Here is a 14787-nt window from a genome sequence, read left to right on the forward strand (position 1 = left end):
ATATAAATCGATCTCTTCCCCACACATCCAAGCGGTCCATTTCATTCAGGAGCACAAAATATCGTGTGAAATATCAAATCAACATGCTTTACTGGTATAGGCACTTTAATGGCATTTCTGGGTCACTACATATCGTCTTTGGGGCTTTTTTATGTCACTTCCCTGTTGATATCGGGTCATTTCTCCCCCATTGAAAATCAATGGGAATGTTAATATCAAATTTAAGTGTAACCGTACGTTTTTGGCAAAACCGTACACAACTTTAGTGTGCCTTGATTTCCTGAATTTATGGATGAGCAAATTACGTGAATAAAAAAATTAAAACATTTTCACCGTCTTTTGCATTGGAAATGACTGGGGCTTTTTCTGATCGAAAAACCTACATTTTAGTCACAACTGCGAACGTTAGGGACCTACCCTGCAACACGTGAATTTTTTAAGTGTTTCAAAGTTGTAATGGTGAGAATTGGTTGAAATGTGTTAGCTGTGCGGTGCGCCAGAAAAGTAGACAGGTTTAAAAAAAATAAAAAATTATTGTATATGGGGAGCTTTGCAAAGCAACGTCTATTGCTGTCAATGGACGTGAATGACGTTTACATTTCCATAACTTTGTTGAGAATTGAATTTTTTATCTTATTTATGTATTGTCATGATTCATCTGGAAGGTTTTCACAAATGACGTGTTGTGATGAAAAGGTAATCCGTAAATAGCTGGATAATCTACACACCAGAGTTGATGACAGTTATTATCATCGTTGGAACTTTGCCTTGCTCAGTTGCTAAGTGTGTTGGTGCGCATTATCTACAGTAAATTAAGACACAAGTGAAGAATGAGCACGTTTCAACTGGGAGGGTTAGCAATGATCATGTTTCAGTAACATTGATGGCGATATACGTTCAATCCATTTGAAAGGAAGGGATGGCAGTGATCATTATACCAAGCAATGGCAGGCAATGAGTTCAGTTTAATCCCATAACTCAAAAAGTGCCGTTTTTTGCATAAGGGTTCTTTGATATAGTCACAATGGCTCAAGGTTGAACAAGGTTGTTTGGTCAGTCCTCAGTCTATTATGGTCACTCACTAAGAACTGGATTGTAAATCACCAATTTCATGACATTATTGTACGATATTGATTCTTAGAATATTTGCCCCTACTTAAAAGTCTGCCACAAATCGATTCAATTCACGGGTCTTCAATCGATTTAATATATCATGAATAAGAGTGGGAACCTCTTGGTACCTAACGATACGATACGATTTGCGATACGATATGCGATACGAAGCTCACGATAACGATGATCTGACGATATGGCGATACAACGATTATCGATATATTGATCAAGAAATCATTCTAGGACATTCTACAAACAAGTAATGAACAGAAAACAAGCTTCTGCTGGAATTTGGAATGAGTTTATCACTTGTAGACGTCCAATCCATTTGAACAGGGAGGGTGGCAGCGAATGAACATTCGTTCATACGCTGCCATCCCTCCCACTTCAAACAGATTGAACGTCTATGGCCGTCAGTGACAGCCAATGCCAGGCAATAAAGGTAATTTTGGGCCATTTAAGGTCATTTACCTGTTGATTTTCAGTTACTTGCTGTTGATTTTGAGTTACAGAACAGGAAGTGACCTGGGAATCACCTGAATCAATAGGCAGTAACTAAACCTCAAAAGGAAATGACCTGTAAATGCCCTAAAATGAACAGCAAGTGACCTGTAAATGCCCTGAAAATCGGACAGAATAACTCTAAATGCTCCAACACGGGGGCAGACATTTTAGCAACATCAGTAGTACCATTTTAGCCAATAAAATGCAAGTATTCCAAATTCCTGCCTATCCTCATGATGTCATCAATACTCATATGCATATGCACTTGTGCTGAAGTCTATCAATGTTTATGTGCGTGAGTATAAGTGATATCACAAAATGGCTGTGCCCGTTAGCATTGTCATTTTTGGGGGTTTAAACATGATTTCCTCCATTACCAGAGGTTGAAGAAATTCATAATGTTGCGTTCCAAAACAACTTTGTTATGATTTATCAACATATCGAAGGCTCTAATTTGTCCGTATTGAATATTCCAATTTGAATGTGTTTTTTATATATATGCAGATGACAGTTACTTTTGCTCTCAGCACAATATTGCTTTTATTGTCCATAGAGGGCATCAAAAAAAAAAAAAAAAACTATATATGAATGGATAGGTCTGATGCCACTGAACATTTTGAGTGGTCGCAAGTAAAAAAAATATTCAGAAATGACTTTGACATTACACTTCAAAGCAACGTTCCAAAATGGAATGTTCACAAAAAAATTTGAAAATGTTGCATTCCAAAAATGTTGCGTTCCAAAATGTTTTTAATGTTATGATAAACATATCAAAGGCTCTAATTTGTCCGTATTGAATATTCCAATTTGAATATAATTTTTTATATATATATGCAAATGACAGTTACCTTTGCTCTCAGCACAATATTGCTTCTATTGTCCATAGAGGGCATCAAAAATAAATAAATAAATAAAAACATACAGTATGTATGGATAGGTCTGATGCCACTGAACATTTTGAGTGGTAAAGTAAAAAAAATATTCAGAAATGACTGATTACACTTCAAAGGGAATATTTTTTCCTATGGGTTGCAAAAAAAAAAAAAAAAAATCAGCACATAAGGGTTAAACTACTAGTACGTGTTGTCTTTTCCTGATGACTTCATTGATATATCATTCTAGATCGATGTATCGTTACACCCCTACTAATAACGTGTCATTTTTGCCCCCTTGCAGGAGAGCGTCCGTTCCCTTGCACCTGGCCCGACTGCAGTAAGAAGTTCGCCCGCTCCGACGAGCTGGCCCGCCACTACCGTACCCACACGGGCGAAAAGAAGTTCGGCTGTCCTCTCTGCGACAAACGCTTCATGCGAAGCGACCACCTGATGAAGCATGCTCGACGCCACTCGGATTTCCAGCCCGGCATGCTCAAGAGGCCCCACGCGGCGGTCGGGGTCAGCGGGCCGGTCCATGCGGCGCGTCCCGGCTCCCTCAGCGACTACAGCCGCTCAGATGCTTCTAGCCCCACCCTCAGCCCCGCCCTCAGCCCCGCCCTAAGCCCTGCCAACTCGCCTTAAACTGAACATCGCACTTTGGGAAAGGCGTGTGTTCTCGTCATGATAACACTTGTGTTGTTGCACACGTCAGCGGCTACCCCCTTCTTTGCTAAATCCTACGCTTGCTGTGGTGTACCATACTGTACAGAACTGCTTATTGTAGTGCAATGACTTGCGTGATCCTATAAGAAGGTAAAGCCTTTCCCAGATGGTAATATTTACATTCTCGACCATATGTTTCGACTTTTCTTCTGAGCGCGCTTGGTCTCTGTACAACAATCAAACACGAAGAAAGACAACAAACGCCCTGATGAGTCTTATCAAAAAATGTTTGTCTTTCATTGTTTTTTGTTTTTTTTTTTGCTTTCTGTAAAACGGGTGATGAGAAAGGGTACACACACACACACACATGCTCTAAATAACACACCTCAGGCTTGAAGACAGTTTCTTTAACACCAGGATACTTGGCACCAACTGCACAATATACTCATCACTTTACTCTGAAGTTCAACCACAGGTTGAATTTTTTGCCCTTCTCAGGGATGGCCTTGTTAGCTTGAACGAGGGGAGAGAAACAGTCAGTCCTCACATATACATACACAGTATGTCATATATCAGCCTTACACTCAACACACTATTGCACTCTTTCTTTTACAACATCACTTCCTTGAATTTACTCATTGTCTGCCGCCGATTAGACGTCCAATTCATTTGAACCGCTGCCAGCCTCTTTCAGTTCAAAATACACATAATTTCAAAGCTATCAGCATCCACAGAATTGGGTTGTAAAGATACTTTTGAAAGCAGCTGTTTAAATAAAAATGGACACAAATAAGCTACAATGTGGACCACACTGGAATAGCTGAGGCCCAGGGATAATTTTAAAACCGCAAACATTGTAGAAAATAAACATCAGGAACACTAATATGTCACTCGTCTGGCTCTACCTGTCCTGTCGAGACATCAAGTCTCATCTGAATGCTTTTTGTCGCTGTCATTTTTAAGAGAGCTGGGGGGTAAACTGAGTGCAAAGTGTTGGTAGAGCTATCTGTGACGTTCAGACGGGAGAAGGCGCATCCTGATAAAACAAGACAGGTTTATCAGAATTTGAGATGAGGACACCCTCGTTTCCTGCTTACGCAAGCCAGCTCCCCAACCCGGGGTGGGGGGTGGGGGGTGGGGGTTTAGTACTACCTAGAAAAAGTTAACACTTAAGACCTTTAACCCTTTTTATAGAGCGAGTGAATATTTTTGATCATGAGAAAAAACAATTAGAACACTTAAGACCTTTCATCCTATATAGGGCATGTGACTATTTTTGTCATTATTTTTTTCGTTGTCATATTAGCACTTATTAATATGATTTAAAAAAAAAAAAAAAAAAGATTATTAAACAGTATTGTATTTTTAATATAGTTTTCTATGATTATAAATACATTTAAAAACAAAAATACATTTCATTAAAAAAAAAAAACGAAATAAACACTGTTTACTGCCCCAACTAACACTCTAAAATTGATTTTTGATCTCATTGGATGCTAATGATGGCAATCGACGTCCAATTCATTGAAACCAGAATGACTGGCTGCGAATGCTTGCGTTTGAGTGCCATTAATGGCGCTAGACCCATTTTGACCCCTTCCAGTCAATATGGATTGGACGTCTAGTGATGTCAGTTGCAGCCAGTGAGTTAACAGTGCCCTGTAAGGGTAAATAAAATAAAATAAAATAAAATCATAAATCGTGTGTGAAATTGTTACAGGGACAGACAACACTTAGTATAAAATACCTTTAAGTGAAATGCTATTTCTCAAACTATTTTAGTTTTCAATGCAAAAAAATGACCACAATTTTTGGCGCAGGCATTTTGTGATGTCAGTTACTATTCACCAGTGTTGTTAATCTAACTTTTAAAAAAGTAATTAAATACAGTTAAGAATTACTTCTCCCAAAAGGTAATTGAGTTAGTAACTCAGTTACCTGAATGTAAGAGTGACTAGGTACTTGGCAAAGTAAATGGTTTTACTTTTAATGTTTTTTTTTTTTTTTTTTCCCATTAAAAAAAAAAAAAAAAACATAGGTCACACTATGTGAAGCTCAAAGGGTTTTTGGGACAGTCAACCTAGCCCAATTCTTTACCCTAAACTTAATTAGACACAGGGGTATTGTGGATATTGCGATAACTAGACAGTAACCTTTGCTATGTTTGGATGTAATTTAATGTTGTGAATCAACCGTTAAAGTTGTTAAAATTGATCTCGTTATTGCATTAGTTCCCTTCTGTCTACTTTCGACATGTGAAAGTTTTAAAACTGTTTCATCATTTAAAGATAGATTCAAGTCAAGATTTTGCCGATTGAGTATTTTAGAAAAAAAGTTACTTAGGTTCACTAGGAAGGTTCTCTACAACAGAGCCTTTCTAAGAAGTCTACTGCTTCAAGATGGCGGCTGTTTATCAACGCCGGCAAGTCTGCCATTCGCATCTAGTTCATATAAATGTGATATCTAGCGTAGCATCATGTGGGCGTAGTTTGTAGGCTGTTGGTTACTGTCAGGCATTATTGGCGCCACCTAGCCTAGCATCGCGTGTGCAACGGTGTCACAACTATCTCTTTCACACTCCTGCTCTTCTCTCTCCGTGTCTCGACTTTTCTCGAATCATTCAACCAATGTAGTAACGCAAAGTAACACAGTAACGGTAACAGCGTTGCAAAGATGAGAAAAGTAATTAAGTAGATTACTCACTACTGAAAAAAATAACGTCGTTAGTAACGCCGTAATACTCTAACGCCGTTATTAACAACACTGCTACTCACGCACATACACAATAGAGGTGTGCGAAATTTCCGATTCTTAGCTTATTCGCGATTCGGCCATGGAAGATTCAAGAACGATTCACAAACATCCAAATTCAGATTATTGAAATATTCCAAGTAAAGCGGAACTAAAACACAGTCAGCGTGGTCTTCGGGACGCAATGAGGAACGGACTGAGAGTAAACATCATGACACGGTAGATATCACATGTATAAAGAACTAGATGCGAAATGACAGATTCGCCGGTGTTAGTAACCAGCCGCCATCTTAAAGCAGTAGACTTCTCTGGAAGTAGCAAACCTTCCGAGCTAACCTAATTAACTTTTTATCTAAAATCGGCAAAATCTTGAATCTTTCTTTAAATGATGAAACTGTTTTTAAACTTTCACATGTTGAAAGTAGACAGATGGGAAATTATGGAATAACTGGAGCAGTTTTAACTTTAATGGTTGATTCACAACAATTAATTAAATGTAGTTTAAAGCTGCTGATACAGAATGGGGACTTGAGTATTTTATTTACTGTTTTGAAATGTTAAGTTGATACTGAAATAGTAGTTTATTTAAGCCTGAGAGGATTTTTGTACAAATTTGGAACTAATGTACGAAACATTGAAAGCAGCTAATAGCTTGGGGCGGGGCCATCAATAATCGATTATCGAATTGTACCCTCTGAATCATTATCGAATTGTTAGGTGCCCCAAGATTCCCTACTCTTAATTTCAGATGAATGTAATTTAACCATGACTTTTAAATACGTTTCCAATTGTTTAATGTTTCAGTACTTTTGGTCAAATTTGTGAAACATTGACCAACTGAACATCAAATTCACTAGAGAGGTTAAAATAGGTTTTAGAGTTGATCCCAAAATTTCAGGCTGATTTACAGTAGTATGCTAGTCTTAAAATCTTAAAACATCCCATTAACTTAATTCTCAGGCAAACTGATTGAAAATTGATCGCTGCCAACAGTTCCAAGCTTTATTAAACAGCTGCTTTCCAACCTCTTTGACCACAAGGAAGTCGTCATGCAAAAACAAAAGAAAGAACCGTACACCGCTTATTCCAACCGGTACAGTGTGCTTCATAGTTGCTTAGAAATCCAGCCATCCGCATCACTTTGATCCCATCGCATCCACCCAGACTGTTGCCATGGCGAGTGGCGCGTTCTCGCTTCACCCCTCTCCCCCGGCCGGCGCCACGCGCATGTTAACAACTATGGCAGGTGTACGTCCATGAATGGTGGGCCTTGTCCCCGCCGCCTCCGCCCTGGCAGCCATTTTTCTTTTCAAAGAAGCAGCTCTGTCACATCCCCCTCAAGACAAAGCAACCCTTAGATACAACACAGCCTTGAACAAAACTGAGCTTTTTTAGCGGCAGGATGCTTTCTTGATCCATAAACGGCACAATTACCTCAGGTTTCATGAGATGTTCATGGGTGTTACGAATTACTTGTTCTCACTGCTGGTCAGTGCAATTGAACACCCTCTCTTACGTCTTCACATTTGGGCACCCCAAGGCTGAAATAACTCAACCCCTTAATAGATGTCGTCGCCAATCTTTTCATCCTATCCATCCATACGCTCACTGTACCGAAACTACTTGAACAATTCCACACAAGGCCATCGAACACCATTTTGTACATTTTTACTGTTTTTATGACAAATAATATACGTTTTTGGATGGGTGGATTTGTCGTTTTCTTTGTAACATTCGCTTTCATTGATTGTGATAGACGTCAAATATCCGACGTCTAGCGCCCTCAATGGCAGCCCATGAAAGTTTCCGGCATCTTCGGGTCATTGATGGTTAAAGTTTTGTTGTTAAAAAAACAGCCATCCACTCTGCAGAGAGGTGATGTCAGGTAGATGGAGGCAAGTTCTTTACAATTCCTCCACGTTGCACCAACAGGGAATGTTCCATAGATGGGTGACTGTTAGTAAATGAAACTTCCTGACCTCTATGTATTTTCATTTCTGGTCTTGTTTTGTTTCTTCAAATTAGGGCCCATTAAAGTTAGCAAAGTTCCATATATAGTCCTAAATTATATTATTTCTTTTAGTGGTATATAAAAAGTATGTTTAGGTTTCAGGATCATACCTCTCGTTCGTATCTTTTCCAAATATGCGGTATAGCTTCTGCTTGACAAGTAGCACAAATAAACTTCGGATTATTTGTTTGTGCTTGAATGAGGAGGCTTTTTATTCTGTAAATAAATCACTAGGTTGTGTTTTATATATGTAAACAAGAATCAAAAAATGTCAGGGTCCTTCACATGCTTTTGATTCAGTTTTAAAAAATGTGCAAAATGAGCCACACGCATACTATCTGTGGTTGTTTAACATGCATTGAATAACGTCACTTACAGTGTCGGTGAATGATCTTGTTTTAGTGCCACTGATGGGGATAGACGTCCAATCCATTTTGAATGGGAGTGGTTGCCAGCCTCACCCGGGTCAAAAGAACTGGACATCTATCGCCTTCAATGGCAGTTAATGAGTTATTGGTTGACTGGTTATTGTAAATTGAATAGAATTGGCTGGTGAGCTAAGCATATTTAAAGTGACAACGTTTAAAAAATGATATGTAAAATACATAGTTGATGTCAAAAGTACAGGGTTGATGGATGCAACTGTGTGCCAAAACACAAAAAACACGCTAAAGGGTAAATAGCTACTATCAGACATTGTACAGTTTTTTTTTTAAAATGCTTTTGTGACATGTACAGGATTTAATGAAGCAAATGTGCATATTTGATATCCTAGGTGAAATATTTTCTGCTTTTAAACCATTTAGTTGTGTAGCCCCCTCTCCCATTTATTTAATTTCATCTTTTGGTTGCTGTATGTTACACAAGTGATGTAAAACGGCTTTTGACAGCCCCCCTCGTGGATCATTTGAACGGACAAAGCCCGAGCATTCCAAAGGATTGAAAAGTTGCGTTTGCGCTTCACGTGTTGCTGCTTCCATGGAACCGATGGTTGCTGTTGTTGTTGTTTTGGGGCGACAAATGTGTCCTGACGGTGAGTTTTGCGCACATGGTACGTTCCGCTGATTGTTTCCCAGGTGTAATCTCTCCTTGTACTTGCCCTTAGGGGCTCTGTGTGGAGCCAATTAAAAAATGAACAACATTCAAGAGTCAAGGACAAATACAGAACTTGTCTTCCCTCAAACAATTTTTTCCCCTTCTATAAAACTAGTGAGTAGCATTTTGAGAGGGTTTCATGGGACGGCATGATTTTTTTTGGTGTGTTGTTACCAAAGGCTATGAAGGGAAACATGAATGTTGCAGTAATTGGTTCGGCTGAGGCTGGGCTTGATAATGGACCTTTTTTCTTTTATTCTTACATCTACAATCTTTAAATATAAGAGGTATGTATGCTGCGACTAGTCGGACGTTGCAGCCCCGTGTAAGGAAGAGTTTGGCCTCTTCCCTGTTAGTCCTCAGTGCAATGTCGCTCTCTTTATACCTCGTGTGCGTTTCTCCTCTGTCCATCACCATCAGTTGCCTGTTGTAGTAACTCCAAGGTGCCGCGCCACTCCCATCCCTTGCCCGACCCCGCCCGCATCCCTCTCCGGGCCGGCATCACTCTAATGTAATGTGTAAATAATTCTCGACTCAGCTACGGCCAGTACATTCTCCTCTGACCTCACCGTTAACCTTCAGGTGTTTTGTTTTTGTCTCATTTTCCTCTCAGCAAACCAAAATCACTACACTCAACAAGTATTACAGTTGTACAGTAACTTGGATTCCAACCACATGTAATGTAATGTGCTGGTCTTAGCTGCTCTGCTGTACCTTTCTATGGCATTATTTTTTACGTTAGACGATATATTGTGACCATGTCCTATGCAAATATGAAAAATAACAAGATTGTTGAATAATGTATGTTGTCATAACTCGTATGCATGGAATAGTGAAGTTTACATTTGGAAATAAAATCATAAAATATGCAGCTCCAACTTGTATGGACTGTTTTTTCAAGTGTGTTTCATGATGAAACAAATGTATAAATGCATCCAATGAATTTTAGCTGTTAGATAACATACAAATTGTGACTTCCTCATGCAGGCTAGAATATTGTAAACATTTTTTCAGGCAGTTTTATTTTTATAAGTAAAATGAGCTATGGACTTCATAATGATATTGACGGGACACATTCCCCAAACACTACACCACGCCTTCAAGTAGGGGGTTGTCCCACACTCCGCTTCAGTCGGTCAAAGCCAGTCGCAGTTATTCTCAAACACATGCAGCGATCCAATGCCGGATTTAGGTTGAAAAAGTACGAAAGCTGTACCGCATACAAACAGGAAGGATTGTCTCAGGAGTGATTTGTTCGAGGATTCAAGGTAATTGTTATATTTTTAGGGGTGTGACAATATATCGAAACGGTGATATATCGTGATACTTTGCATCCCAAAAGGTTATCTATACGCTCAGGCCAAGTATCGAGATATCGTTTTAAAAAGGTATCAATGTTTATTAAAAAAAAAAAAAGGAACCAACAAGTTGCTACCAAAATTTACTACATAATAGTGTTTCAGTTAACTCAATGGCAGCCATTGACAGTCACTCTTTCCGATTTTCAGGGCATTTACAGGTCACTTTCTAGAGGTGGGAATCTTTGGGCACCTAACGATTCGATTACGATTCAGAGGCTCCGAATCGATTATAAATCGATTATTGATGCACCACAAACCCCCTCCCCCCTGCTTTAAATTTTTTGTACACTAGTTCCAAAATTGTTCAAAAATCCTCTCAGGCTAAACAAACTACTATTTCAGTATCAAGTTAACTGTTAAAAACAGTAAATAAAATACTCAAGTCCCCATTCTGTATCGGCAGCTTTAAACTACATTCAATTAATTTAATGTTGTGAATCAACCGTTAAAGTTGTCAAAACTGCTCCCGTTATTCCATAATTTCCCTTCTGTCTACTTCCGACGTGAAAGTTTTAAAATGGTTTCATCACTTAAAGATGGATTCAAGTCAAGATTTTGCTGATTTTTTTTTTTTTTTTAGATAAAAAGTAATTAGGTTCGCTTCAACAGAGCCTTCTAGAAAAGTCTACTGCTTTAAGATGGCGCCTGTTTACTAGCGCGGGAAAGTGTCATTTCGCATCTAGTTCTTGTTATATGATCTAACACGGCCGTCGTCTGTCATTTCACATCTAGTTCTAGATATATGTGATAGCTACCATAGCCGTATGCTTGTAGCAACTAGCAACTGGGCGCTGTTTGTAGCGGCTGACGGCCGCAGTCAGTTAATAGTTTTTTATTGTTTTTTTTATCTAGCGGCATGAGTTGAACATGATATTTACTATCGGTCCGTTCCTCATTGCGTCCTGAAGACCGCGCTGACTGTGTTTTATTTCCACTTTACCTGGTATAATTCAATAATCGGAATTTGGATGCTTGTTAATCGTTCTCGAATCTTCCACGGCCGAATCGTGAAAAATCTAAGAATCGAAATATTTCGCACGCCTCTATCACTTTCTGTTTATTTTAGGGCATTTACAGGTAACTTCCTTTTGAGTTTGAGTCACTGCTTATTCATTTGTGGGATTCCCGGCTCACTTCCTGTTCTGTAACCCAACATCAACATGAAGTGGCCATAAAATGGCCCAAAATCAACAGGATGTGACTGAAAATCAACCTGAAATGGCCCAAAATGACTCCTTGCCTGGCATTAATTGGCTGCCACTCATGGCTATAGAAGTGGGAGGAGCCTGCTCAAAGTGGGAGTGGTTCATTTGCTGCCACACTCCCAGTTCAAATGGATTGGACGTAAACTTACAGCAGAAGGATGAAGATAGCTTGTTTTTCTGTTTATTAGTTGTTTTGTAGAATGACTTCCTGACCAATGTATCGATAATTACTGTATTGCTATATCGTGATATTATCGTTATCGTGAGCTTCATATCGGAAATCGTATCATATCGTGAGGTACCAAGAGGTTCCCAACCCTAATATTTTTTGTACCATGCATGCATTTTGAAACGTTGTGAAAAAAATCAATAGGAGGAATTAACCGCTATAGCATTGGCGTCAAAATTTACATAAAATAAATGCTAACTGCCCGGTTTTTTTGCTTTTAACCAAGAATCGAGACTGTTTTACATCCATATCTATAAAGAATTCAGGGTTTTATGCATTTATTCACAATAATTTTCAATGTAAAAAGCTCTTTGTGGGGATAAGGCGGCGCCACAGTGGCTTAAAGAGTAGTAGCACATTCGACATATTTACGTAATATAAATGCTAACTGTCCGTTTTTTTGTTGTTTTTTTTTTTTTGCTTTTACCCAAGAATTGAGAATTGAATTGAGTCCATATTTATAAAGAATTAAGGGTTTTAAGCATTTATTCACATGAATTTTCAACGTAAAAAAACTTTGTGTTTCCACTCGGTCAGCTTTGACCGAGATAGCCCCCTATTAATAATAATAATAATAATAATAATACATTGTATTTTTACAGCGCTTTTTTCCAATGCTCAAAGACGCTTTACAGTTGGAACAAAAACAATTAATCGGCCCCGAGCCCCATGTCCCGTCATTATGTTATGAAGTCTATGAATGAGCAGCCTGTTCACAATACTGATGTTAAATTAAACATGTTCAATAATGGCAACCGAGTCATGTTTATATGACTCAATTAAAATTTTTTGGGGGCTTGCTTGTTTTATTTTTTATGTGTTTTTTGGGGGGGGTTGTTTGCTTTTGGGGTTTCAGTTTTCTTTCCATCAAGTAGTCTGTCGACCAATTTTGGGGTGCCATTGCTATGAAATGGGCTGTACAAATAAACATGGCCCCCCTCAACTCATTTAGGATTATATTTCATTGGTTTACGCAACATTTTTTCTATGGTAGCAGGGTGGAGACTTTCTCACACAGGCAAGCATTATTGTCGAAACAGGAAGTACACCTTGTTCCTTTATTTTAGCCGTGCAAATATTTACTGTAACTAGGAGGTATCAACAATAGGCGGGGTGACACATTGCTGAGGTGAGGACTCTTCCTTCCTTTGAAATTTCAAATTCTGCTTGGTGATTCTGGACAGTACATGAGCAAACCCACAAGCTGCCATGCTTGGCACCAGTAGCACCATTTGGTTGGCCATCATAACTATCATGTTCTCTAAAGGCTTGCTTTTTATCTTAGCGGGGTAATGCCAATGCCTTCAATAAAATGGCTTTCAATTGAGGGCTGCCAAGATTAATCAACAAATAATCAATTATTAACTATTTTGAGAGGCAAATAATCTTTTAATACTGTTCACTTTTTATTTAAAAAAAAATAAAAAAAAGAAAAAAAAAATCCGGAAAAATAGAGGAAGGGATTTGATGTAAAAAAAAATCTTTTACTGTAATACTTGCTGAAATTGTTGAACAATTACATGTGCTGGGATCTTTTTCTTTCTTTTCTAAAATGTGACTTCCTCACAATGCTAAATATTACAGATGACTCTCAAAATAATGCAATATGCAGTGGGATGAAAAAGTATCTGAAACTTTTGGAATTTCTCACATTTCTGCATAAAATCACCATCAAATGTGATCTGATCATTGTCAAAATCACACAAATGAAAAATCTGTATGCTTTAACTAAAACCACCCAAGCATTTATAGGCTTTCATATTTTAATGAGGATAGTATGCAAACAATGACAGAAGGGGGAAAATTAAGTAAGTGAACCATCACATTCAATATTTTGTGCCCCCCCCCCCTTTTTTTTTGGCAGCAATAACTTCAACCAGACGCTTCCTGTAGCTGCAGATCAGTCTGGCACATCGATCAGGACAAATCTTGGCCCAGTCTTCTCTACAAAACTGCTGTAGTTCAGTCATACTCCTAGGATCTCTGGCATGAATCACTGTCTTTAGGTCATGCCACAGCATCTCAATGGTGTTCAAGTCTGGACTTTGACTTGGCCACTCCTGATCGTGTATTTTGTTCTTCTGAAACTATTCTGAAAATGATTTACTTCTGCATTTTGGAGCATTGTCTTGTTACAGCATCCATCTTCTTTATAGCTTCAACTGTCTGACATACGGCCTCAGGTTTTTCTGCAAAACATCCTGATGAACTTTTGAAGTAATTCTTCCATTAATGACAGCAAGTTGTCCAGGCCCTGAGAGAGCAAAAGAGCCTCAAATCATGATGCTCTCTCCTCCATGCTTCACGGTGGGGATAAGGTGTTGATGTTAGTGAGCTGTTCCATTTTTTTCTCCACACATGCCGTTGTGTTATCCCCATACAATTCAACTTTGGTTTCATCAGTCCACAAAATATTTTGCACAAACCTCTGTGGAGTATCCAAGTGCCTTTTTGCAAACATAAAACGAGCAATAATGTTTTTTTTTTTTTTTTTAGACAGCAGTGGCTTCCTCCGTGGAGTCCTCCCATGAACTTGGCTATAGTTTCACCTATAATTGAGATGTGCATGGAGATATTGGACTGTGACAGCGATTTCTGTAAGTCTTTAGCAGACACTCTAGGGTTCTCTTTTTTACCTCTCTGAGTATTTCGCGCTGAACTCTTGACATCATCTTATGTGGATGGCCACTCCTTGGTAGAGAAGCAATCGTGCCAAACTCTCTCCATTCGTAGACAACTTTTCTGACTGTCGACTGATGAACATCCAGACTTTTCCAGATGGTTTTGTATTCTTCCCAGCTTTATACAAATTATTAATCCTTGATCGCAGGTCTTCAGACAGCTCTTTTGACTGTGCCATGATGGATATCAGACAATGTTTCTCATCAAGACAATTCTTACCAGATGTGTGTTTTATAGTGGGCAGGGCAACATTAAACCACTCATCAGTGATTGGGTACACACCTGACGTAAATTGTCT

The 14787-nt window shown here is 38.7% G+C and overlaps 1 protein-coding gene across 1 annotated transcript in view; it reads left to right on the forward strand.

The window, feature by feature from the left end:
* The window catches only part of klf13 (Kruppel like factor 13), a 39972-nt gene extending 32207 nt beyond the window's left edge, over nt 1-7765 (forward strand). Inside the window, exon 2 of the mRNA XM_057836171.1 lies at nt 2794-7765. Coding sequence (XP_057692154.1) covers nt 2794-3134 — 341 coding nt within the window. The 3' untranslated portion in view covers nt 3135-7765. The remainder of the gene's footprint in view (nt 1-2793) is intronic.
* The last annotated feature ends 7022 nt before the right edge of the window (nt 7766-14787 follow it).

This window comes from Corythoichthys intestinalis, chromosome 5, assembly GCF_030265065.1.
Source record: "Corythoichthys intestinalis isolate RoL2023-P3 chromosome 5, ASM3026506v1, whole genome shotgun sequence".
Taxonomy (NCBI): Eukaryota; Metazoa; Chordata; class Actinopteri; order Syngnathiformes; family Syngnathidae; genus Corythoichthys; species Corythoichthys intestinalis.